The 26262-nt window shown below is 32.9% G+C and overlaps 1 protein-coding gene across 1 annotated transcript in view; it reads right to left on the reverse strand.

The window, feature by feature from the left end:
* LOC114331518 (UMP-CMP kinase 2, mitochondrial) overlaps positions 1-26262 on the reverse strand; it is a 92053-nt gene that overhangs the window by 17876 nt on the left and 47915 nt on the right. The window contains exons 3-4 of the mRNA XM_028281110.2: positions 15199-15331; positions 11879-12077 (exon numbers count right to left, since the gene is read on the reverse strand). Of these exons, the coding sequence (XP_028136911.2) occupies positions 11879-12077; positions 15199-15331 (332 nt within the window). The remainder of the gene's footprint in view (positions 1-11878; positions 12078-15198; positions 15332-26262) is intronic.

Consider the following 26262-nt stretch of genomic DNA (forward strand, 5'->3'; position numbering starts at 1 on the left):
GCAAACATTTGACAAAGTGATTGAATTCAACGAAGAATTCAAGCGGACGTCAAACGAATGACTGATGCAAACCAGGTCAAATAAAAGCAAACATTTGACAAAGTGATTGAATTCAACGAAGAATTCAAGTGGACGTCAAACGAATGACTGATCCAAACCAAGTCAAATAAAAGCAAATATTTGACAAAGTGATTGAATTCAACGAAGAATTCAAGCGGACGTCAAACGAATGACTGATGCAAATAAGGTCAAATAAAAGCAAACATTTGACAAAGTGATTGAATTCAACGAAGAATTCAAGTGGACGTCAAACGAATGACTACCTAATAACCTGATCCTTATATCATTAAAAAGGGTTTTAGATCATGATCGTTACGTAATCGAGGATCCTGAAGGTTCCGTGAGATCTCAAAGAAAAATGAAGGTGTGTCATCTAACGATAAGATGAAACCTTTCAATACTGACGTCAGTTCTGAATCCAAAGGGGATTTGGATCCTAACGAAACGGATCTCCAAGATAACGAGCGATCCACAATTGTTGTGATCAAAGCTAGCTCTACAAAAAAAAAAAATTACGTATGTCTTGTTTTAATCTGAATTTATATCATTGGTTTATCAATTAATTTTGATTAATATTATAAAACATAAAAAAATTAGTCAAAACCTTTAACACAGAACTTAAGTCAAAAATAAAAGAATTAATGAAATTATAAGTAACAATAATAAATACAATCAAACAAGATGCTGTATATGTCCATCGCCAACATCTCTACATAACCTAACTTTTCTTGTTAAGTTGACGTACACTGCAAAGTTGACGTAAACTGGAAAATATATCTGAATTAAGAATAGACATGCACTGTATAGCTATCTCTGTAATTTAGAGCCACCTGTGATGGCAATAATTTTGGATCACACGTTAGCTAGCTACAAGAGTTCTAACGAAACGAACTTATAAGAGTCCTAACGAAACGGATCTCGAAGATAGCTAGCAACAGAACTCTTACGAAACGAGTTCTTAAAGAGTCCTAGGCGAGTTCTAAAGAAACGAACTTATAAGGGTCCTAACGAAACGGATCTCTTAAGATGGTTGACCACAAAAGTATAAGAAACTAGCTCTTAGACCACGGCTCTTCCAACCCATGGTAAGGGGTTTGGAGAGGGCAAGTTCTAAAGAAACGAACTTATAAGAGCTCTTTTCTTACTATAGGTACCTATTGCATGTTTTGCTTAATGGAATTTACTAATGAGGCGAACTTATAAGAGTTGTTTTCTTATTGCAGGTATTGCATATTTTAGAGGCAAACTTATAAGTCTTGTACTCTTATGGTCTTATACTCTTATCTTACAACTCTTAGAGTTGTTGTCTTGCTATTAGTATAGCATGTTTACCTATTGCATGTTGTTTTTAATGTAATTTACTAAAGAATCGAACTTATGAGAGTTGCTTTCTTATTGCATAATTTAGAAGCGAACTTATAAGAGTTGTTTTCTTACTATGGGTTTAGCATGTTTTTTTAAAGAAATTTACTAGCTGTAGATCTTAAGCTAATATTTCAGGTCCAACTTAAGATGAACTGGATGGATGACTCCTGTTAGATTTAATGTAAAATTATTAGATAGTAGTCCCATTATTAATAGGGCATGTGTCTTATTTATTTCATAGTCTTGTCTTTTAAAGTTAACATGTTTTTTATGATCTAGGTAAATCAGTGGCATCGGATCCACGAGGACGTGGATAAGGGAAGCGTGGCCGACTGTAAAGAATATTTTCTACGCCGGCCCTGACGGACGACTAAAAGAAATGGATGTTCTGACAAACAGCATAGATGCCCGAATATGGATAATGAAGTATTTAATGAGTCAGTCGATTATAGTATTTCGTGATAGAAAGACATGTGTACCTAGATATTAAAATAAATGTATTTAATTATGCATTTGCCTTTAAATATTTAACAGCATAATGAAAGATTATATTATTACCAAGGGCCAAGAGGCTCTGAAAACTTCTATAATGTTTATTTTAATAAGTTACAGGAGTGAAAAAAGAAAGAAAAATTAGTGTGATCTTTAATTTCAAATAGTTCATTCAACAGAAACTTTTTTGTATATTTTAAGGGACTTTTGGCCCTCGGTAACAAGTATTCTTTCATTCTGCGTTTAAAAGTTTTCAAAAATATTTATTAGTTTTCTCAGGATTAAAAAAGAGAATGCATTTAGACAGCATGGGAGCAAGAATTTGCGCCTACTCCCTTAGTATATATTTTAAAACTTTTGTAATATTATTTTCAGTTTTTAATATATTAAGTTATTTTTTCTTATTGTTAGATAAAAGAACATTTTCTTGGAAGCATAAACATTTAGTTGTTAATTCTCAATAATTGTTAATGTTTTTATAATGTTGTAATTAATAACAAAACTCACTTTTTAGACAATGTGCGTATATTATATATTTAATATCAAAAATTAAAATACTACGTTGTATTAATAATTTAAGGACAAAGAATCTTGTTATTATAGCTGAACCTTGGAAACAATTTTCCATTTCGTAATATTTTGCATCAAAATCTACAACATAAATGTCTTGATAACCTTGCCTGTAACTGGTATTTTGATTAGTTTCAAGTGAAAATGATAAAAAGTCAAAATTTTAATTGTGAGAAATCAGGATCGGACAGAAAATTGTAAATTGAAATTGAAAGAAAATTATACTAAAAAATAATTAAAAACACGACATTTCATTGTCTCTTTACGGTTGTTAGCATTTCTTTAACAGTAGGTTTCATATCAAGTGATTTATACAGGTCGGTGAATGAGTTACAGTCGGTGAGAATGTGTTTCACAGTCAGGAAAACATTGCAATGGAGACAAGTTGGACGAGTTTATGAGTATATCAAGAAACCATAAGTAAGTTTGGTGTGGTTAATTCGGAGTCTTCTAATAATCGATGTTTCTCTTCTAGTTAGAAAGTCCAAGGAGAAGTGACCAATATGTGGTTGGAGTTCATGTTTTACTCTGTTGCCATAAGTTTTGCCAGGCATCATTTACTGACTTTTTGAAAACGAGTTTGAGATCGCTAGCTAGTTAGGGCAGTCAATGAGGGTATTTGGCTCCGAATTCCATTCTACTAAATTGATTTACTTGATATTTTTACAGTAAGTAGTAGTCTAGGCGCCAGAGGGGTCACCGTGTCATATTCAATTCTGATGGACAAACTCAACGGTTTCTTATCGATTTTTGGCTGCTGATTACGAATTTCGAGGGGGGATTTCGATCCGAGTGGTCAAAAAATTGTTATAAACAATTTCATTGTTTATAAATTGTTTATAAGGCTCTGGCTCATAAACTAAAAGAGATAAAAAAAATGTTTCAAATAAAATTTGTTCCTTAATAAAAAACGAAGAAAAAACCGTTTACTAAACTTAAATCTAGCAATTAGAACTCAAAATATTGTAAAATTAGTGCACAATGCAAATTTCAAATTGCAAAATAAGTATTTTTCGATGCTTTATCGATCGTAACTCGGCTTCTACGCATGAAAATAAGTCTTAGAAGGTGTCGTTTTAAAGCTTAATTACCAGGCTTCCAAACAAAGTTCGTTAAATTATTTGATCTTCATTTGTTTTAAAGTTATACCCGTTTGAAGTTACAATTTTCTTAAAAATATTGTACATTCATTTGTTTATAAGGGTTTCATGCAAATTTGAGCTACAAACATTTATACTTTAATGAACAATTATGATAGAAAAACTCAAAAGGAACAATTTGAGGTTATGGAAATGTTCATAAGTGTATTTTTGGCCAAGATGTCGATATTATAATGGCGCGCGCTATGAGGCGCAAGATCGGCTCACCGCGTAAAGGTTCACGCGCTAACTTCTCGATGCAAATTATAATTTCTATGTATACATACGTTATCTTCATTTTTCATTTTTGAAGATCCTAATAAAATGTTATCATCTAATTCTTATATTTAAATCATCATACTGTACCTCGTATCACCTTTCATTCTATTTACATTGTCTTCTATTTTTTGCACTAAATGAGAAAAAAACATTAAAAACTAATATTTCAGAAGTATAACTAAAAAGTAAGTTGATACTATTTTTACAAACATTTTTTTCATGCATCTGCAAATCTGCATAGAGATATACAGGGAATATCAGCTTTTTTACATCTGCATAAGTTCTTAGCGAAATTTTAACAGTTACATGGTGGTACAAGTCTGTTCTTGTAGGCAGTAAAACTAAAACTTTTTGAGGCTTCAGAGTCTAATTATCTATATGATATCCATATAAAGTGGATCTAGTTCTTTTGCAGCATCATCAAGGCCCGTCAATTGTGTGTATGCCGCCACATCATACATGCTCGTTTTATATGCAATGATGATGCTGCAAAAGAACTCGATCCATTTTTATATGGATATCACATATTGGCTCATTTTCATGCGTAGAAGCCGAGTTACGATCGATAAAGCGTCAAACAATACACACTTACTTGACTGTGAGCCAATCTTGCGCCTCATAGCGCGCCATTAAAATATCGACATCTTAGCCAAAAATAAGCTTACGAACATTTTCGTAAGCTCAAATTGTTCCTTTTGAGTTGTTTTATCATTATTGTTAATTAAAGTATAAATGTTTTTAGCTCAAGTTTGCTTGAAACCTTTATAAACAAATTAATGTACAATTTTTTTAAGAAAATTATAACTTTAAACGGGTATAACTTTAAAACAAATGAAGATGAAATAATATAACAAACTTTGTTTGGAATCCTCTTAATTAAGTTTTAAAAGGGCACCTTATAAGCCTCATTTTCATGTGTAGAAGCCGAGTTATGATCGGTTAAGCTTCGAAAAATACTTATTTTGTAATTTGCAATTTGCATTGTGCACTAATTTTACAATATCTTGAGTTCTAATTGTCGGATATAAGTTTAGTAAACGGTTGTTTCCTCGTTTTTTATTAGGGAACAAATTTTATTTGAAACATTTTTTTATCTCTTTTAGTTTATCAGCCAGAGCCTTATAAACAATTTATAAACAATTAAATTGTTTTTAACAATTTTTTGACCACTCGGATCGAAATCCCCCCTCGAAATTCGTAATCAGCAGCCCAAAATCCATAAGAAACCGTTGAGTTTGTCCATCAGAATTGAAAATGACACGGTGACCTCTATTTGGCGCCTAGACTATAGGGCATAGGGAATAGCTCATGAAACAAAGTCTATCCTATGCCGATGTGCGCTATTATCTTGGGGGTGGTTTTGAACTTGAAATCAATGAACTTCAACTTGACTTGAAACTTGAAATAACAGAGAAACGGTTGATTGTAGATGTATAATGATACTTACAACTATTATAGTGCTTGAAAAGACCTTTAAAATGATCAATACTAAATGTCGATTACATTCAAACTAAGCGAGATTTTCTGCAAAAAAGTTGATGACTAATGTATTCTAAGAAGAAATATGACTCATATATTTAACCCCTCATCCTTCAGATGGTTTAAAATGGACGGTTTTTGAAAAAAATAAGATCAAATTATAGAGCGCATTTTTAAATTTTCTTAAAAATCTTCCCTTTTATCCATGTAACTTGCAAATGATAAGAGATACGAAAAAAAGATACCACACAAAAATGTAGGGTTTTTTTAGATGAAAATTTTTGTATCTCTAATGCCTGGTTGCACCAACAAATCTTAAACTCCAGCTTAGCCCAGCTCTAGATAGGACCGCTTTAAATCTCATCTACGTTGCACCATAATTTTCAAATCCTATCTAAACACCTATTAACTGAGACGAAGTTTAAGATGCAATCCACGTGGCAATCCATTGTGGCAAGCTGATTATTGATCTAATACTTAATGATGCAACGCCTATGTTTCTTAAGCTAAGCTTAAGACACGCCTCTGACGATAATATAATTTTATCGTCTAGAGTACGCCAATGAATTAAGTAAAACGTGTTTTTGAACCGTCTCGGACGATATAAAAGTCGGAGCGAAAAGCCTAGTTGATTATTATTCTTGGAGCGTTGATCGAAGAATAATAAACAACAACGAGGTATAAGAGGTGAGTTATCCCGACTATTTTCCGCTGTCGTTTTGGTGTGTTGAACGAATCCGACGGTTTAACTTTTACCTATTCTTTTACGAGCGTTGATCGTATTTCCCTACATGTCTTTTCCGCTGGCGAGCTGAGCGAGCCTTCCTCTCCTTATATGTCCGTTTCATATTAATAAATGTAATTCCTGATCCACGCGATCGTCGATTGTATTCATTCATGTACCAGATATTGTCACATCAACCCGAACCTAATGTTTCGATACGTAGGTTATAATAGTTATTTATCTACTCTATGTCATATTATGTATAAGTTTTTAGTTTCTGAAAACTGTCATTATAGATAGCAGTGCGTGAAGGATTTAAAGTGTGCGTGAAGTAACAATGTATTTTAATAGTGGAGTCAATGAAGGTGGATATGAGTTATTACCTCAGATTTCGTTGAACCTCCATCGATTTTCATAAAAATTGGTGAGTGGTTAAAGAATACCTCAAGGAACAAAGGTGACATAGTACCAACTTGCGCTTTTTGCATTTTAAGGGTTAAATAAACCCCTTTTTTAAAAATTATTTTTTAGATTTCTGAAAGTGCAGTCACTGTAAGTTTCCACTTCCTATTTCGTTGAACCTTCATCGATTTTGATGAAAATCGGTAAGTAGTTAGAGGATACCTCAAGCACTAAAAGTTATATAGCATCAACTTGCGATTTTGCATTTTAGGGGTGCAATACACACCTACTTTTTAAATTGTAAAAAATGCAGATTTCCGCATTATGGCGCAAGTAATCTCGTTTAATTAAGAAAAATAAACATTTTTTTTATATTTATGTGCATGAATTATATATTTTTTTAATTTTTTAAACCTTATAGCAACCAAAAATCCGAAAATTAACAAGTCGAAAATCACGAAAACCTTATTCTTTTATATTTCTGAAAGTGTAGTCACTGAATGTTTTCACCAACGATTTCTTTGAACCTTCATCGATTTTCATGAAAATTGTTGATTAGTTAGAGGAAACCTCAAAAAAAACAAAAGTGATACGGCACCAAGTTGCGCTTTCTGCATTTTAGGGGTGAAATCCACCTTTTTTATGATAAAAATGCAGATTTCAGCATTCTGGCTCAAGCAATCTCATTTAATTAGGTAAAATAAATAGTTTTTTACATTTATGTGCATGATTTATAATTTTTATTAATTTTTCAAACCTTATAGCAATAAAAAATCAGAAAATTAGCAAATCGACAATCACGAAAAAAGTTATTCTTTTATATTCCCAAAAAGGCAGTCACTGAAGGTTTTCACCCCTGATTTCGTTGAACCTCCATCAATTTTCATGAAAATTTTAAGTCGTTAGAGGATACCTCAAGAAACAAAAATGATGTGGTACCAACTTGCGCTTTTATCCTGGGGATGCATGTTACCCCTTCTCATGGGTGAACACTATTTTATTAAAAATAACCCCATAATTAGGTAGAGGAGTAAATTCTAAGCAAACTTTCTTTTATCAAGTTTATAAATTTTTTATTTAAATAATATTTCATAATTTAATAAAATATTATTGGTACAGTAAAACCTGACAGTAACGGCCACTAAAAATAGAAAACAATTGGCCGTTATAGAAATGTGGCCGCTAATGCTAGGTTTCCTTTTCCACAAATACATAAAATATAATTCAAAATTTATTTATTTTAGTAATTAAAGCAAATCTAATTAAATATAATTCTACAAACAAACGGAACATACTAAAACTAAATTCAATTTACTACAATATAAAACAATCTCTATACGAAAAAACAACTACAAGAAAAACGGAATTTTTGTTTATTTTACTTTTTTTTAGATAAACGAAACATACTAAAACTAATTTAATATAGGTAATACATAATATAAAACAACATACTATAGCTACTACGAAAAATACGCTCATCACTAAAGTATCGTCGTGCTTTCATGCTATATTCAACAAAACCAACTTGGTACGGCCTTTAATTAGATATCGCAAATCACTTTGGCTGATTTTGTCTGCATATATAGGGTGTCCCAAAAGTAGTGGAACGGTCGAATATTTCGCGAACTAAACATCAGATCGAAAAACTGAAAAATACGTTTTCAATTATTTTCAAAAATCTATCCAATGACACCAAACACCAACCCCCACTACACCCCCTGGAGGTGGGGTGGGAGGTAACTTTAAAATCTCAAATGGAAACCCCTAGTTTTTCTTGCAGATTTGGATTCGTTACGTAAAAGTAAGCAACTTTTATTCAAGACATTTTTTCGAACTGTGGATGGATGGCGCTATAATTGGGAAAAACGATTTATCCTGATACCATAGGTAAATTATAGAAACGGTCTAATATCTCGAGAAATACACTTCCAAATCAGAAACTAAAAACAGATTTTTAATATTTTTCGAAAACCTATCGATAAACACCAAAAATGACCCTCCAACCCACCCTCTGGAGACGGGGTGGGGGGTAAATTTAAAATCTTAAATAGCAACTCCCATTTTTTATTGCAGATTCGAATTCGTCATGAAAAATTAAGCAACATTTATACGAAACATTTTTTAAAATTGCTGATAGATGGCGCTAATAAATCGTATTTTTCCAATTAAAGCGCCATCTATCAACAATTCTAAAAAATGTTTTGAATAAATGTTGCTTAATTTTTCATGACGAATCCGAATCTGTAATAAAAAGTGGGGGTCACTATTTAAGATTTTAAAGTGACCCCGACCCCACCTCCAGGGGGTGGGTTGGAGGGTCATGTTTAGTGTTATTCGATAGGTTTTCGAAAAGTATTATAAAACTTTTTTTTTGTTTCTCATTTGGAAATGTATTTCTCGAGATATTAGACCGTTTCTATAATTTACCTATGGTATCAGGATAAATTGTTTTTCTCAATTATAGCGCCATCTATCCACAGTTCGAAAAAATGTCTTGAATAAAAGTTACTTACTTTTACGTAACGAATCCAAATCTGCAAGAAAAACTAGGGGTTTTCCATTTGAGATTTTAAAGTTACCCTCCCCCCACCTCCAGGGGGTGTAGTGGGGGTTGGTGTTTGGTGTCATTGGATAGATTTTTGAAAATGATTGAACACGTATTTTTCAGTTTTTCTATCCGATGTTTAGTTCGCGAAATATTCGACCGTTCCACTACATTTGGACACCCTGTATATTATGTTTGAGGAATCCCTTTTTTTTTGAGACTGGATATAGGACATTTCTCAAGTATGAAGTCACATTCATGGTATATCGTTGCTATACAGGGATAATAATCTGTGCAATGTTATGGTACAGGCTACGTTAAATATGAAGTAAATGTGGAAGATATAAATACACTGGTTATTCATTTCAATTTAATTTGATTGTTTTTTAATCGTTTACAATATTTAAAATAATTAAAGACATAAAGTTAGGGATTTCAAAAATAAATTCAGTTCTCACTGGCAGGGTGGGAAATAATAAAGTGCCATACAATAGCGTTTCATTACAATGCTCATTACAGACATTACAGGCTGCTCCGTTTGAAAAAACTCATACTCTCAAACTTTGAGAAAACACTCATTCAGTTTCGACCAACCCTGTATTAGCTAGAATTAAACGTTTTGCTAAATTAATAATTTTTAACAATAATAGACTATATTAAAAATCACTTGAACATAAATTGATTTTCTGATGTCAAATCACTACAATTATACAGGGGGTGAATATTGCTATGAAATTTGAAAGAAAAAACGTAAAAATTATCTTTTAAAGTACTTTGTATAACATCACAAAACCTGATATTTTAAGAAATAAAACATAGAGGAGAATCCAAAAATGTAAAAATATACAGGGTGTTCCATTAAACAAAAGATAATTTTGTTTCACCCTGTCAATATGGGTGGCCCTGTATATTTGGAAATGTATTTAAATTCTGATATTATCTATGCCCCAATCTCACCTAAATAAACTTTTTTCGTATCTCCTACAACAAACGACTAATTGGACTTCCCACAACTTGTATACATACAAAATCTCCGCTATAAAATTTTTTCAAAGAAAATGTTATTGGTTTTTTTTTTAAAATAACTCCGTTAATTTTTGAAATATGAGATTTATCCAAAAAACATTACAAAGCTAAGTAAAAGGTCTATAACACTGTATTAAACATATTTTTCTAAATCCTTTTTTTTTAATACAAGGTGAAAGGGCCCCGCTTACATGGTTCTCGCAGTAAAATTTAGGTTTTAAGTGTTTCTGTCTCGGTTATTTTTTGTCGTAAAAAAATATTAAAAAAAGAAAAACTTAAATAAAGTTAAAACTAAAATTTTGTTTTCTACCATTTTTAAGTATATCGAGTATTTTTGGAGTTATTATCAAAAGAAAATGAAATTCACGAAAATTTGAAAAGTTCTAATTTTTTTAATCGTATTTTTTTTTCAAAAATATGCATTCTAAACCGCTCAAAATTGTTGAAGTTATTACTCATGTTAAAATAAATAAAGTTTTTAATGGGTTACTATAAATTTTAATTTTTGTGGAAATGACGTATGTTTCATTTTTCATTCTTCCCTAAAAAATCTGAAAGGGTCCTCTTATTTCCATCATAACTTGCTTAATTTTGATGCTATCGACTTCTTATATTGCTTTTTGATAGTTAGCTTTAAGTACTTTATTAAAATCTTTAGTTTAGTGTCTATATTTAACAAAGTGCATCGTTTTCCTGTTATTTAAGCTTGAATACTAAGATTTGAGTACTCGCGGAAAAAAGTATACATTCAATTGCATATAACTCACTTTGTATATGTAATAAAGGATTTTTCGAATAAGGAGCTCATTTATTTTTATACTATCTTCGATTTTGGTAATAACAACTTTTTTGAAGAAACTTATGGTTTTTGAGTTATTTATGAAAAACTGCTTTAAAACATGGATTTTTTCAGGAAAAATCAAAACTTTTGGTCTTTAATAACTCAAAAACTGTTGATTTATTGGAATAACTTTATATAAAAAATTTTAATTATAATTTATCCCTCTATCGATTAGTGAAATTATTTTTAATAAAATAATTTCCACCCCCGAGAAGGGGTGGCATCCCCCCCCCCAGGGTAAAAGCGCAAGTTGGCACCATGCCACCTTTGTTTCTTGAGGTATCCTCTACATACTTACCAGTTTTCATGAAAATCGATGGAGGTTCAACGAAATCGGAGGTGAAAACCTTCATTGACTCCACTATAAATGGGACTTACTTTTTCGCACTGCTTTAACTTTCGCGTTGTCATGGTAATGACAATATGAGCAATGAATTACAACAAAAGTTTTGACAGTTTTGTGGTTTGAAAGTAGTTAGAATTTTTAAATGTCAAAGTTCTAAAAATTGTAGAATAGAAATGAATTCCAGTGACGAAAAGAGTTACAGCTTTTTTTATTTGTTTGTCGTAGATAAAATATTGTATGAAACTGTGCGTGAAGTACTTTTTGCGAACTTACGCGATTTATACCACTCGCTCCGTTGTCGCTCGTGCTCTAAAAATCGCGTGCGTTCGCAAAAAGCATACTTCGCGAACTGTTTCATAAATAACTATTTATTAACGAAATTAACGTGTAGTAATTAAGGCTAATTATCTTATCATTTGTAATGTTTTGATTCTAAAATAAATGTCTTAAAAAGCGAACCTTCTGTCTTCGGCTGAATTTTTGTTACCTGGAGCAACAAACGCAACGACCGCGTTACACGCCTTAAGCTTAGGATCTGTTGGTGAAACCAGCATAAAAGCATTTAGAAAATTTTATATTAATTTGTTTTGATGGCAATGAAATTTCTTACCTGTCCATTACAACGGGTGAGTCTCTAAGCATGCGTTGTACTTCTAGTCCTCCAATGTAGTTTCCAATAGCTTGGTAAGCCATATCTAATTCCGTAGTATTGCGGAATGCCGCCCGCAATGCTTTTACTCCTTTAGGTGGAGAATGGATTTTTTTTCCATTTAATTTATTTATTAAAGCAGTTGAAACAGTGGTTTTACCTAAAATAAAAACAATTTATAAGAAAACATACATTAAAACTTTTTTGATCGTATTCGTGTGGTAGGATGGAGGCCGCTTTTTCACTTTTCTCTTTTTCATGTCTATTCCTTCATAATTATTAATGCATCTTTCCACTGTATAGTCTGTGTTTATATCGCAGGCATATTTGGATATATGTGATTTGTCGAAATCCCTGTTTTTGATGTGTTTCACGCTGGTTTATAGTGACGCTTAAAGGTCTTGCAGTTTCTCCCACATAGAAATTGTTGCTTTCACAGTGTATTTTGTAGATGCAGTTCATTGAGGTCTCTTGTGTGTTGTTGGGTTTGGTCTTGGACAGTATAAATAGATATGAGTGTGTTTGTTGTTTTAAATGTTGTTGTGATGTAATTGGTTCCTATCTTTTTTATTTTTTCCGAGAAGCCCTTTACTTATGGGATTGTTTTCAACCTTGAATCCCTTCTTGTAGGGTTACTGGATTGATTGTGGTGTTGTGTTGTTTTCATTATTCTATCCTTGTTTATAAACTACAGTAAGTAGTAATTTTTTGTTAAAACATTTGTTAGCAGTTTTTTTTTTTTCTTCTTGAAATGCCTTTTCATTGGAGTAGGTGCTTTGGGTCTGCTCCATGAAATATTATACAGAAGGATAAACATGGTATTTAAATAAAATTTCATCTTAATGGACAAAAGTTTTGGGGTAGTTTTGATTTCTTTCATTCATGTATATGTATGTTGTGGTGCTGAATGCAAATAATGAGGTTTGTGGACAAAATTTCGTGATGCCACATTGAAAAAATCGGGAAAAAAGCGAAAAATGTCTGCTTTTTTCCCGCTTTTTTACTTAAACCTCGAAAACTACTAACTTTTATTAATTGGTCTGTTAAAAGAAATTAAAATACTTAAAATATTTTACAAACATCACTATTCAGTTTTTTTTTTTCAGGGGAACATTACGGTCAAAAGTGCGAGTTGAAAATTGGTAACGGTTTCTGCAAAACCCACTTTTACATTTCAGAACATTATTTTTTATTGGAATGCTGTCATTTGATGAATGTTTCCTAGTTTTTTACAAAAATAATTAAAAAGTTCTAAATTGTACAAAAAAACTACTAGTTGTCTCCTGTCAGTGCCAACCACTTTGGTCCCTGCACCAAACTCAATACTCCAGTATCTAATCTATCTAATCAGCCCTAAACATCCATCCTTGGATATAGGCCTCCTCTTCCTTCTTCCATGCCTCTCTATCTTGGGCAATTTACATCCATTTTGACCCAGTGTGTTTCTTCAGGTCATCTGACCATCGCATCTGTGGCCTTCCCCTTTTTCGTTTGTGGTTCCATGGTCTCCAATGTATTACCATCTTAGTCCATCTTTCATCCTTCTGCCGTAGGGTGTGTCCGGCGAACTTCCATTTAAGCTTTGCTACTTGGGTAGAGACGTCTTTCACTTTTGTTTTGTTACGGATCCATTCGTTTCTTTTCCTGTCTGATAATTTAATGTTCAGCATTTGTCTTTCCATGGCTCTTTCTGTCTTTGCTATTTTTTCCATATTCTCTTTTGTAAACGTCCATGTCTGAGAGCCATATATTAAAACAGGGAGTATACATTGATTGAAGACTTTTGTTTTTAGGTATTGCGGGTATTTTCTGTTCTTTAGAATATAAGACAGTTTTCCGAATGCTCCAGTATATTTCATATAAATGTAAATAGGGCATAAACGCAATTGTGGATGCAGGAAGGAGGGCCTTTATTGTTCCCCAATTTAAACATAATGCGAAGGACTGTATGATAACGTTGAGCCTCTGGAAGACAGCTCTGACATAGACGTAGAAGAGACTGAAGAAAGAGATAGAGGTATGTAGAATCTCACAAAAAAGCTATTTTGTAGTGATTCATCTCTCCTTAATATATGATCACAAGTCAATATCTCACCACCTCTTTTAGGAGAACGACCCATGACGCTGACGATGGGGCAATCAGAACCTGAGCCAGGACCCGATGCCATCTAAGAACCTCAGCACAATGCGGAAGGTATGTTTAATCACACAATATATTTTGCAATCCTCACCTCTCCTTTAGAACTGACACCACCTCTTTTATTTACCAGAACAAGGAGAATATGTATCAATACCCATAGCCACCGGAGAACCACAGCCAGGACTTTCTAAAAGAAAGCGGCTAATATAATTTTGTATTAATATAACATTTTGTATTATAATTTTTTGTAATATTAATAATCACGATATTTTAAGTGTTTTATTGTGTTAGTATTGTGTATTGTGTATTGTGTACCTTTTGTGATCCTGAATTTGTACAATTTCGACGTTTTTTTTTTTACCTGTGCAAAAAAACTAGGTGAAATTTATCAAATGACAGCATTCTAATAAAAAATAAAGTTTAGGAATGTAAAAAGTGGGTTTTGCAGAGACCGTTAAAAATTGCCAATTTTCAATTTGGACTTTAGAACTAACGGTTTGTCTAAAAAAACTAAATAGTGGTATTTGTAGAGAATTTAAGTACTTTAATTTCTGTTAAAAGACCATTTACTAAAAGTTAATAGTTTCTGAGATTTAAGCAAAAAAGCGGGTAAAAGCAGAAATGTTTCGCTTTTTTTGAGATTTTGTCAATATTGCGTCACGAAATTTTGTCCGCAAACCAACCTCATATTCGAATTCAGCTGCCCAAAATACATGTAGAATGAAAGAAATCAGAACTACCCCAAAACTTTCCTAGTCAAAAACACAATTTGACTGAATTATGTGCACTTTACAACCACCGTGAAGCCTACACGCTGCATATTATAGAGTGTATTAGAACAACGCAGAAGATAAACGAAATTTAGTCATTAACGAATTTATTTTATCTAAATGTCTTAATATATTAAAACTTTGTAACAGTTGCCCTGAATCGTCTTCTGATAGTAAGTCAGATCAAAGGAAAATCTAAAACTTAAAGCCACTCATTGGCCATGCGTTGTTAGCTGTTATCTGTCATCTTCGTTAAATGTATCATTTTGTCTCAATTTGTAGAATAGTATTTTTCGCTGCACAGAAAAAACCAACAAAAAAATTAAAATGATAATAATGTTTATATAAATATTACAAAACCATGTTATTACCTGTTCCAGACATTCCCTCGATGACAATCAATGGATACTTTTTTGAATTTCCTGGAGCTTCTATTTGTTGGTCTCGATCTTTAGCCTGATGGTATTGTTCAAGTAACTGTTGCACATAGATGTTGGCTTTGTACTAAAAAAAATTAATAAAATTATATTTATATGATAGCCGCTAAAATGCTGGATATATTCAGTCATTTATTTATTTATTTTTAAATAAAAATAAAATAATAGTCAGTTATAAAGAGCATTCAAAAAGTTGTTGCGGTAGTTGGGCGGTAGCTTTTGGGACCCCTGGATCCTTTCTTGGTTTTAATAAAGCTACGACTCTAGATTGTCGGCATAGTTTTCGGATCTTAACCTGTGCGTAACATTAATTTAGGAGCTTTAATAGCCATGTTTTGGAAAAACTGCCCATAATTTTAAGGATTTCATTTCTGATGTCATCTAGACCTGCTGCTCTACCTATCTTATAAGCTTCAATGGCGATGTCCAGTTTATCCATTGTAAATTTATGATGTTCCAGGTGGTACTCACCTCTTTTTGTAAACTGCATGGGGTATTATTGTCGTTTACGTGGGTTACCATTCTGTAGAAGTTATGTGTAGCTATCTGATTTGGAGATCGGATTGGATTTCCTTGAGCATCCGTGAAGTATCCTGGCCTTTTTTATTTAAGGAGACCTTTCATCTGAACAAATTGTGTTTACGTTATTATTTCTTGATTTCTTACACTGTTAATTTTTTTTATTTTTTTTTTATTAGAAAAAGAAGTCGCATCCACCAAAAGGTTATTAGCGACGGAACAAAATATAAATAACAAAAGTAAACAACTACAGATTTTACAAAATGTTTATGGATCTTAGATAATTAACTATATTGTCATAGGAACAGTTTTGACCTAGAGCTTCTGGTAGAGCGTTTGGAATATTGTTGCGCTGTCTTTCTTGGTCATATTTACTACAACTTGTTAAAAAGTGTTCCACTGTTAATCGAACGTTACACTGATCACATATAGGTAGATTTTTCTTTGTTGAAAGGTAAGAGTGCGTTAACCTGGTATGTACTAGACGTAAACGCGCAACCACAATTTGTTCTCGTCTATTCCGCGTCGGTGGAATCCACTGAGACACATTATTTTTGATTTTATTCAGCTTAGAATTATTTGGAGACCACTCATTTCGCCACAAACACAACACTTTATTTTTAAAATAAGCTTTTAAGTCACTGGAAACACACTTGCCTATCGGTTCCTAAAAATCACTTAAAATTGCCTCTCGTGCAGTCCTGTCAGCTTCTTTATTTGCTGTTATTCCGACATGTGAGGGAACCCATAAGAATTGGACGCTTCTTCCATGTTCATGAGCTTGGGACAGCTGGTATTTTAGCAACTTTTCAAAAGGATGTTTCGGAAAAATGTGTTTTAATGTGTTTAGAGAGCTAAGAGAATCTGTTATGATCAGGGCTTTTGTGAGTGTAAGCTCGTTAAGAAGTTTCACAGCACGGTATATGGCGTAGAGTTCAGCTGAATATGTGCTACATTCTGGGGTTAAACGGAGAAGAAGATTGTTTTCTGAAGAAACGATTGCTATTGCTACACCACCGCTTGCACGACTTTCATCTGCACGGTCTTTGCGGAAGCAAGTGAAATATTTTGAATTGAACAACTGATTGGTCTTTGAGTTTGTCTCCTGTAGACAAATAATATCTGGAGAATATTTAGATAAAAGAAGCTGTAGCATAGGGAAACGATGGAAAAATTCATCAATATTCCATTGAGGTATCGGGTTGAATATTGTTAACAGATTCGGAGTTAAATGATACTGAACAATTGTCTACAAAAGAGTCACTGTCTAAGTCAGAAATCTCTTTCCCTAAATGGTTGTGTAGTTTCTTTTGAAGCTTTGTAAACTTGGTTTTTGTAGATCTATCATTTGCATATTGATAGCTGCTTTGTAAAAGATGGAGTAAACCAGCCATATCAGTTGTAAATTCTTTAACGACGCTAATAGTGTCGGGGGAGCCTTGGACATTATCAATCAGTAAGGACAATTGGTAGTAATTTAAAACGAATGGTGGGGTATGATTATCAATAAAATTTTGAAGAGTTTCCCGTGTAGATGGGACTTTAGATGAGCGCGGTTTTTTTGGTTTAGAGGATTTGGGTTTTGCAAACAGATTTTGTGATGAAATTGCTGAGTCTGAAGGAGGCGTATCAACTTCACCAATACTGCGTTTCATGGAAGAACTTGCGTTTTCGCAAGCGCTATTAGAGTTTTCACTTAGATGTTGTGGCTTTATTACATTTGGAAGTACTGGAGCAGACTCATTGGTAGTCACAGAAGTCGAGCTTGAAGTTTTGTTTGTAAGATTGGTTGAAATGGTTGTTTCAGAAAATTGTGGTGATGTATCAGTTTTATTAGAATTTTCTGCAGTTATATCTAATGGAAGAGGTGCTGATAGATTGGAGGATATTGCTTCCGAAGTTTGTGGAAACGGTATTGCCGCTGAGTGTGGTTGATTGAAAGTGTTGCTATGAGTAGGAGTATTAGTAATTTCTTGGTCATGGAGATTTGTAGGTGTAGGTGATATGCTCGGATTTGATAATGCATCACTTGATGACTGCTGAGTGTTTGGTACCTTGTGTAATATACTTGTTGGAGCTAATTGATTTGGTACTTCATTGTTTGAATCAATAAGAGTTGATTCCGTTACTGAACTATTATTGAATTGGGATAATATGTGTCCTGTATTTTTGCAAATAAAGCAGGTGACTGTACCTTGTAACAAAAATATGCGGTAAGTTGTTTGGTCGAAATTTATTAGAATAGAATCTGGAATTGATGATGCTAATTTTCAGAAATGTTATTGGGGAAATAAGCTTTAAACCGATATTCTGTAATTTTTCAACTAATACTTGATGAGGAATTGACGGGCAGACACCAGGCAAGACTAGTATTTCTGCTGGAGAGACAAGTCTCCGTGCTGTTACAACTTCGCCGAGTACTTCTATAGAGCCATGTTGTGTCATGAAATTATCTACTACGGTTTTGTTTGCCAAATACATGCAGATTCTATTATGAGATAATCTAGATGAAAAAATGATATTTTTTGAGTTGATTATTGTGCCCAACGGAATTAAATAATCCTGCAGTTTAGCATTATCGATAAAACTAAATACAATTGCTTGGGTCTTACTCGGAAAAGAATGTGAAGCCGCTGATGCATAACTGTTTGTGATATTCGAACGTTGATTTACTGGACTGGTTAGATCGGAAGGTGTGTTTACATTATGTGAAGTCATCTTAAGCTGCGGTGGCGAAAGCTTCAGTCCGACTCTGGTAAGTGACAAACCAACCGCATGCTAGCTAACCTCACAAAATGATTGTACGGTGGTGTATATTTATTATTTAACGTTTTCTTTCACAATAATAAAGTAATAATTACGTATAGATGACTTACGTAGTAGTATCTAGTGGATAAACACTTTAATTTTAAAAACTATTTAATATTACCACTTGTTTTTAGTAAAAACTAGGAGTACAATATCAGTACAACTTGACCATACTTTGCCAGGGCCGGTCTCTACACTGTTAATTTTTATACGAAAAATATGGTTTTTAGCTTCTTAAGTCAGTCAATGAGAGCCAAAACAGGATATCTCCTCCGAATTCTATCTTACTGCATGGATTTTATTGAAATTTTGAGAATAGCCTCTACTATCTCTTCACTATTTTGCTACTAGCATCTCCTAATTCAAAGTATACCTTATGCCGATGTGCGCTTTTATCTTGGGTCCCACCCCTTCTGTAAGCAAAAACTATACTATATATATATATATATATTTTTTTTAAACTCAATACTCTTTGAGTTATTCGTGTTTGAAAATTTGCCATTTTCATTGAAAAAAGTCATCTTTTCGGAAGGTTTTTTGCGAATACCTTAAAAATTATGCGTCTAACGAAAAAAACTATATAAAACATTTTTGTAGCTTATGAATAATCAAAAAGATTGGTTTTTTTATAATGGTAGGGGAGCCCAAGCGGGGATTTTTACAGTTACTCGAGCGCGTCAGATCATTACATGGCGAGAAACCTTGTACCCTGTAAATGTCCATCTAAATATATTGGCTCTTAATGCAAGGAGTTCGTTAATGGGGGACCGAAAAAAAAATCTATTCTTAGAAAAACTCGAAATCGTCAGATTAAGATAAGGTAAGTTAAGTACATGCAAAACAGTGTATATTTCAAAAATCTGACGATTTGAGCGGGGCGTAAGGAAATGGGTGAGTCTCAAAGGTGAACAAGAAAAAGCGAGTATTTCGCGAAATGAATTTCAAATCGAAAAACTAAAAAATACGTACTCAATATTTTTCAAAAATCTATCGAATGATACCAAAAACGACTTTCCACGGAGAGGGGTGGGGGCTAAATTTAATATTTTAAATACGAATCCCGCGATATTTTACGAAATGAACATCAGATCGACAAACTGAAAAATACACCTATTCAATATTTTTGAAAAATCTGTTATAAAAATCTATGAGATGGGGGTTTACTTTAAAATCTTAAATAAAAATCTTAAATTTAAAAATAAGTAACTTCTATTCGAGACATTTTTTCGAATTATGGATAGATGGCGCTATAATCTAAAAAAACTATTGTTGGAAATGGAAAATTAAATTTAAAAATGTAAAGTCCTCACTAAAATGGAAAACTTTACTTAACTTTTTTTGGTTTTAGGACCTACTCTTCACAATCCAATAGGTCTCCAAAGCGCTCGAGTGATTGCACATTTACCATACTTTGCTCCCCTACCATTAATCTTTTAGTTATAATCTTTTAGTTATAATGCAAAAAGAGATATATGGTAGGGGAAAAGAGTTTTTTGTGGTGCATGCTCAGTTCGGTTTGTTCAACTTAAAATAACAGAAAAATGGTCGATTTTAAGGGTAGAATGTCAATATCTTTTATAGTACTTGAAAAAAGCTTTTAAACGAGCACTGTTAAATATCGATTACATTCAAACTAAGCACGATATGGTGCAAAAAATTGATGACTAATTTATTTTAAGATAAAATGCGAAGTATAGTATTTAACCCCTCATCCACCAGATTTAAATGCATAATTTTACTTCTACAATACCTTTTATTGTAGTATTATTTCTATGTTCAAAAGTTGGACGGGTTTAAAGTACATGGTTTTTAAAAAAATACGATCAAATTATAGAGCGAATTTTTAAATTTTTTAAAAATTTTCTTTTCTCCATGTAACTCAAAAACGAGAAAGAGATATAGTAATGGATGTCAAAACGAAATTGTTATATATAAAAAAACCCTGCACTTTTGTACTGTATCTTTTTTCATATCTCTTATCATTTTCGAGTTACATGGAAAAAAATGAAGATTTTTAAGACAATTTAAAAATGCGCTCTATAATTTGATCTTATTTTTTTTAACCATCCATTTTAAACTCGTTTAACTGTTTGAACATAGAAATAACACTATAATAAAAGGTACTGTAGAATAAAAACGATACATTTAAGTTCTGGGGATGAAGGTTTAAATATACTTCTCATTTTTCCTTAAAATATATTAGTCATAAATTGTTTTACACCATATCTCGCTTAGTTTAAATGTAATCGACATTTAACAGTGCTTGTTTTAAAGGTCTTTCAAGTACTACAAAAGGTATTAGTAGCATTATACCAATAAAATCGACCATTTCTCTGTTATTTCAAGTTTAATACACCGATTAGAGCATACACCAAAAAAATATCTTCACCTATCATATCTCTTTTTGTTTTATAACTAGATGATTTATGAAGAAATTAATCTCTTTAATTTTTCATAAGCTACAAAAATATTGTATGTAGTTTTTTTCGCTACATGTACAATTTTTAAGATATTTTGACCAAAAAATTTTCCACCCCGAGAAGGGGTGGGAGCCATCCCTGAAATCAAAGGGCCATAGGATATAGGGTAGACTTTGTTTCTTAAGCTATTCCCTACTTACAGTGCAAATATCAAGTAAATTGTTGCAGTAAGATGGAATTCGGAACCAAATACCCTCACTTATCTCTGGTTGCCTTTCTCTTATCTTTATGTCTAGTCTAGTTAGGCCGCACATACATTGGATCCGTATTTCTCCGATCCTATTAATTAAACTTCCATTGACTTTTATGCCGACTGCTTACACAGCTTCACAACAGGAAGTGATCACAGAATGGTTCGCGCTAGAATAGAAATTAACATCGACAAAGAGAGAACTAAACTAATAAGAAAGAAACAAATGAAAGCATGGTCACGACCAAAAAATGAAACAGAGTTTGCAGATCATATAACTGTACATCTACAAAACAGACCCCCTACAAATGATATAAATCAGCTAAATAAGTTAATTACTAATACCATAGCAGAAGTTCAAAGGAAATGTTGTACGGTCAACAAGAGAGAGGAGAGAATCACTGCTAACACCAAACTTAAAATGGAAGAAAGAAGAGAAATGCTAAAAGATAAGATTATAGGAAAACAAAGCTTAAATAAAATAAACAAAGAGGTCTCTAAAGCTATTAGAAAGGACATAAGGGCATATAAAAATGAGAAAATCTCGCAGACAATCGAGCATGACAAGAGCATGAAGATATTAGGAAGGAAATTGACGAACAGCAGAAAAGAAATTATCAGACTCAAGGGAAAAAATGGCAAACTAACATCCAATAGAGAGGAAATGCTAGAGATAGTGGAAGACTTCTATAAAACACTATATATAAATAAACTTGACCTAAATCCTAAAGAACATTCAGAACAAAAAATTATGAATCAAGGTTCAGAGGATATTCCCGAGATAACAACGGCTGAAATCTATCATGCTTTAAAGAAAATGAAAAATAACAAAGCACCAGGAGGGGATGGAGTAGTGGCAGACGCGCTAAAAATCGGAGGCTCTGCTCTCATCAGGGCAATCAAACACCTTTTCAATATATGCTTAGAAAACCAAGCCATACCAGCTGAATGGAATAATTCTATAACGCTCCTCATACATAAGAAAAGAGATGAAACAGACCTCGAAAACTATAGGCCAATTAGTCTTCTAAACCACCTGTATAAATTGTTTGCTCGAATAATCACTGCCAGAATTGAGAACAAGCTAGAAACATGCCAACCTAGAGAACAGGCAGGTTTCCGTCCTGGGTATGGTACAAATAACCATCTAACTTGCCTAAAGGTCCTAATCGAAAAAACTGTGGAATACAACCGGCCGCTAGTTCTAGTATTTGTTGACTACAAAAAAGCCTTTGCACTATCGAAATGGTAGCCATCTTAAGAGCTTTGAGAGATTGTAGAATCGGCTACCGATATTCCAACATTATTCAACATATTTATGCAAATGCCACAACAGCAATAAACCTCTATACCCAAACTCAAAAAATAAAACTAAAAAGGGGAGTTAGACAAGAAGACAGCATGTCACCAAAACTATTTAATGCCGTAATGCAGCATGCATTCCAGATGTTAGAATGGGAAAACAGAGGTTTGAATGTCGATGGCGCAAGGCTGAACCACCTACGATTTGCAGATGATATAGTTTTAATAACCGACGACTTAAAGGAAGCCCACGAAATGCTGCAAGAACTACAACGAGTTTCTCAAAAAGTAGGGTTGGAAATAAACTTTAAGAAAACCAAAATGATGACCAATTTAGTACCTAGCGGACCACTGACACTAGAAAACTGCCATATCGAAACAGTTCACAAATACATCTATCTGAGCAACGAAATACAAATAAGTAGAGACAACCAAACATGCGAATTATCTCGAATAATAGCTTTAGGATGGGCAGCATATGGCAAACTAAGAGACGTGTTCAAGGAAAACATCTCAATAAAGCTAAAAAGAAAAGCATTTAACCAGTGCGTACTTCCGGTGCTTACTTATGGAGCTGAAACACTGACATTGACTAAAACATCAATAAGAAAACTACAAGTAGCACAACGAAAAATGGAAAGATCCATGCTTGGCCTAACTTTGAGAGACAGAATACGAAATGATGAGTTACGGCTAAGAACTGGAGTGGAAGACATCATAAAGCGCATTACGAAGTTAAAGTGGAAATGGTCAGGACACGTCGCAAGACAAAGGGACAACAGATGGACAAGGAAGATCTTAGAGTGGAGGCCAAGGGCTGACAAAAGAAGTCGTGGAAGACCACCTACCAGATGGACCGACGATATCACGAGAATAGCGACAAACTGGATTGCAGCTGCCCAGGACAGAGAAGGGTGGAGACATCTTGAGGAGGCCTATGTCCGACAGTGGGCAAATTTGGCTGTGTGATGATGATTAATTAAACTTCCATTTACTTTTATGCCGACTGTCTTGTTTACCAAAGCGTCTTGTATGATTTCTTCAGAATAAGCATTATACGATAACGGCGACAGTATACAACCTTGCCTGACCCTCTCTTTATCTCCATTTCTTCTGACACTTCTCTTCCAATTTTCACATTTGATCGTTGGCTGTAGTATAAATTTTATATCAATGTGATATCCCATATATCCAGATTCTTGTTTTTGAGTACTTCTATAAGTCGGTCATGTTTTACCTTATCGAATTTTTTGTTGTAGTCTATAAAGCATACATAAAGAACTCGGTTAACTTCCAAGCATCTTTGGGTCAGCACATTAAAAGAAAATAGTGCCTCTCTTATGCCCACTCTATTCCGAAATCCAAACTGGGAATCACTAATATCCATCTCCAGCTTAGCGTGTATTCTATTGGATGATGGATGAATGATTTTTAGCAGAATCTTTACATGTACATAGGTATCTAGACATTTTAAATCCTAGGCTTGCTTATAATTTAAGTAGGTATTATTTATAAATAATTTTTATGTATTTAGTTCTAAATACAGATCCATGTTTTTGTGTATATGTGGAACATTAAGAGAAGATGTGAATCACTGTTCCAATGGTTCCGCATTCACATATCGGTGTTTCTCTTCTACCTATTTTATAGAGATAATAAGGAATTTTACAATGGTACACTTCGTAAACACAGTTGGTATACCATGGTTTTAGAGGAACTTATACTGTAATCTACAATAAGTGGGATATTTATGTTTAATTTGGGAATGGCATTCATTGAAGAATTGTGTTAGAATCTCTTTTTTGGCACACAAAAGAGATCTAAACTACTATTTTGATATTATGTGGTACTCTTACTGCCGTGCTAAGGCGGGAACTGATTTTTTATCGAAAATGAGATTTTTGTATTTTTAGGTAGAATAGGTTATTTAGTATATATTTATAAAATCTTTGGAGTTGTAGAAGCATTATATTTTAAATAAAATTGCAATTTTGTTAGCGGTATCTACACTTTTCAGTTAAAATACTAAGCCATTTGGCGGCAAATGTTAAATACTATGGCGTTTTGACGGTATCTGCTACAGTTGCCGTCCATATACCTTAGAATATTGCACTTACCGCTAATCTACTTTCAAGAATGCTACGCCTACATTTAGAAACCGCCAAATCGCCTTAGTATTACAAAGTAAATTCGGCCTAACTTTACAAGGTTAATTATTGTGTTAGTTAAAAGAGTTGTTTTAGTAAAAGAAATAATTAGCGAGGATGGTAAGAACTTTTCGAGATTATTATATCTATTAAAATGTATTTTCATTTTTGTTTATAGTATTTCAAGAATTAACCAATTATGTTGTCCTAAACAATATGAATCTGCGCCAAGTGGATGATTTATATCTTGAATTAGGCGGTAAGATATTTTCATATTTAAAAAATATGTCTTTTTTTTATTAGGTTTTAAAAATTTAATAATGTATCCACACGCTGTCCACAAACATTTTTAGAAAAAGAGACTTAAAATATTTTTTTTTAGAAAATCAAGTAGAGTGGAGTAAGAGTTGTGAAACACGAGGTGAAACCACTGAAGACAATATTGTAGAAAGAGAAAAATTTAATGTAAAGCAATTACAAGAGGTGGAAAAAATTACGTTCAGCCTGTACAGGCGCAAGGTTTGTTTCATACTTAAAGTTTTCTATATGTTTAAACCCTTTGTTGGTCTTACATGGGATTAGCAGTCCCATTGATTGCATTTTTTTTGTTTAAATACAAGCTATTATCATTGTTTAACTAGACAATGTCTAGTAGTCTAGTTATACAATGCTATTATAGATACGGAATTGTAGATTTGGGATATCTTTACTTAATCTTTTGAGAATCCTTTACCTAAGTTTTATACAAAAATGCTGGTTTTATTCCTTTATAAATGTTTTAGGAATGCGTCAGGTACCTGGATAATGATCCAAAAATTTGTTTGCATATTTTAAAAATCTTATATATCCCATAATTAAGTATTTTTCAGTCTAAAAGACAATGTCATGATATTTTAATCATAACATATAACTAGTTTGTACAATACAACTAATAAAATGTTAAAATTTGCCCTAATTACTGTAAGTAATGGTATTTTCCCGAATATAATATTGTGAAATACCCAATAATATAACAATGCATAATAATATTAGGGTAGGTCTCGGCGATCATAAAAATCTTAAAGCTCTATAACAACATGTCGTAAATAGCAAACCTTTGTCGCTAAGAAACAAAATAAAAATAGCTGAGAACGTCAAAAGTATGTTACAATCACATTCACAGTTGAAGAATTCTTTAAAACGCTTAACATCAGCAGGTGTTTAAACATCTATAACAATCTGAACGGATTCTGTTTTTTCCTAGTAAAAGTACAGTTCTGCCTAAGTTATTAGACGCACTATAAAAGATTTTATAAAAAATGTTAATTATGAGGTAATACCATTGTAATACTAAATAGGTGTTGTGTATGTACCGGACACAAGGTATGTTGTTCGGTTGTCTATTAAATTGTCTATATTGAATCACAAATAGAACATTAATATTAATGAACCAATATAATATATTATTATATTATAACATATTACCTATGTATTTATTGACTCTTGAAATAAGACAGATATAACGACAACTAAATACTGTCAATTTGTTGTTGTCATATTGTGGCTCAACAAA

This window comes from Diabrotica virgifera, chromosome 6 (genome assembly GCF_917563875.1).
Source record: "Diabrotica virgifera virgifera chromosome 6, PGI_DIABVI_V3a".
Taxonomy (NCBI): Eukaryota; Metazoa; Arthropoda; class Insecta; order Coleoptera; family Chrysomelidae; genus Diabrotica; species Diabrotica virgifera.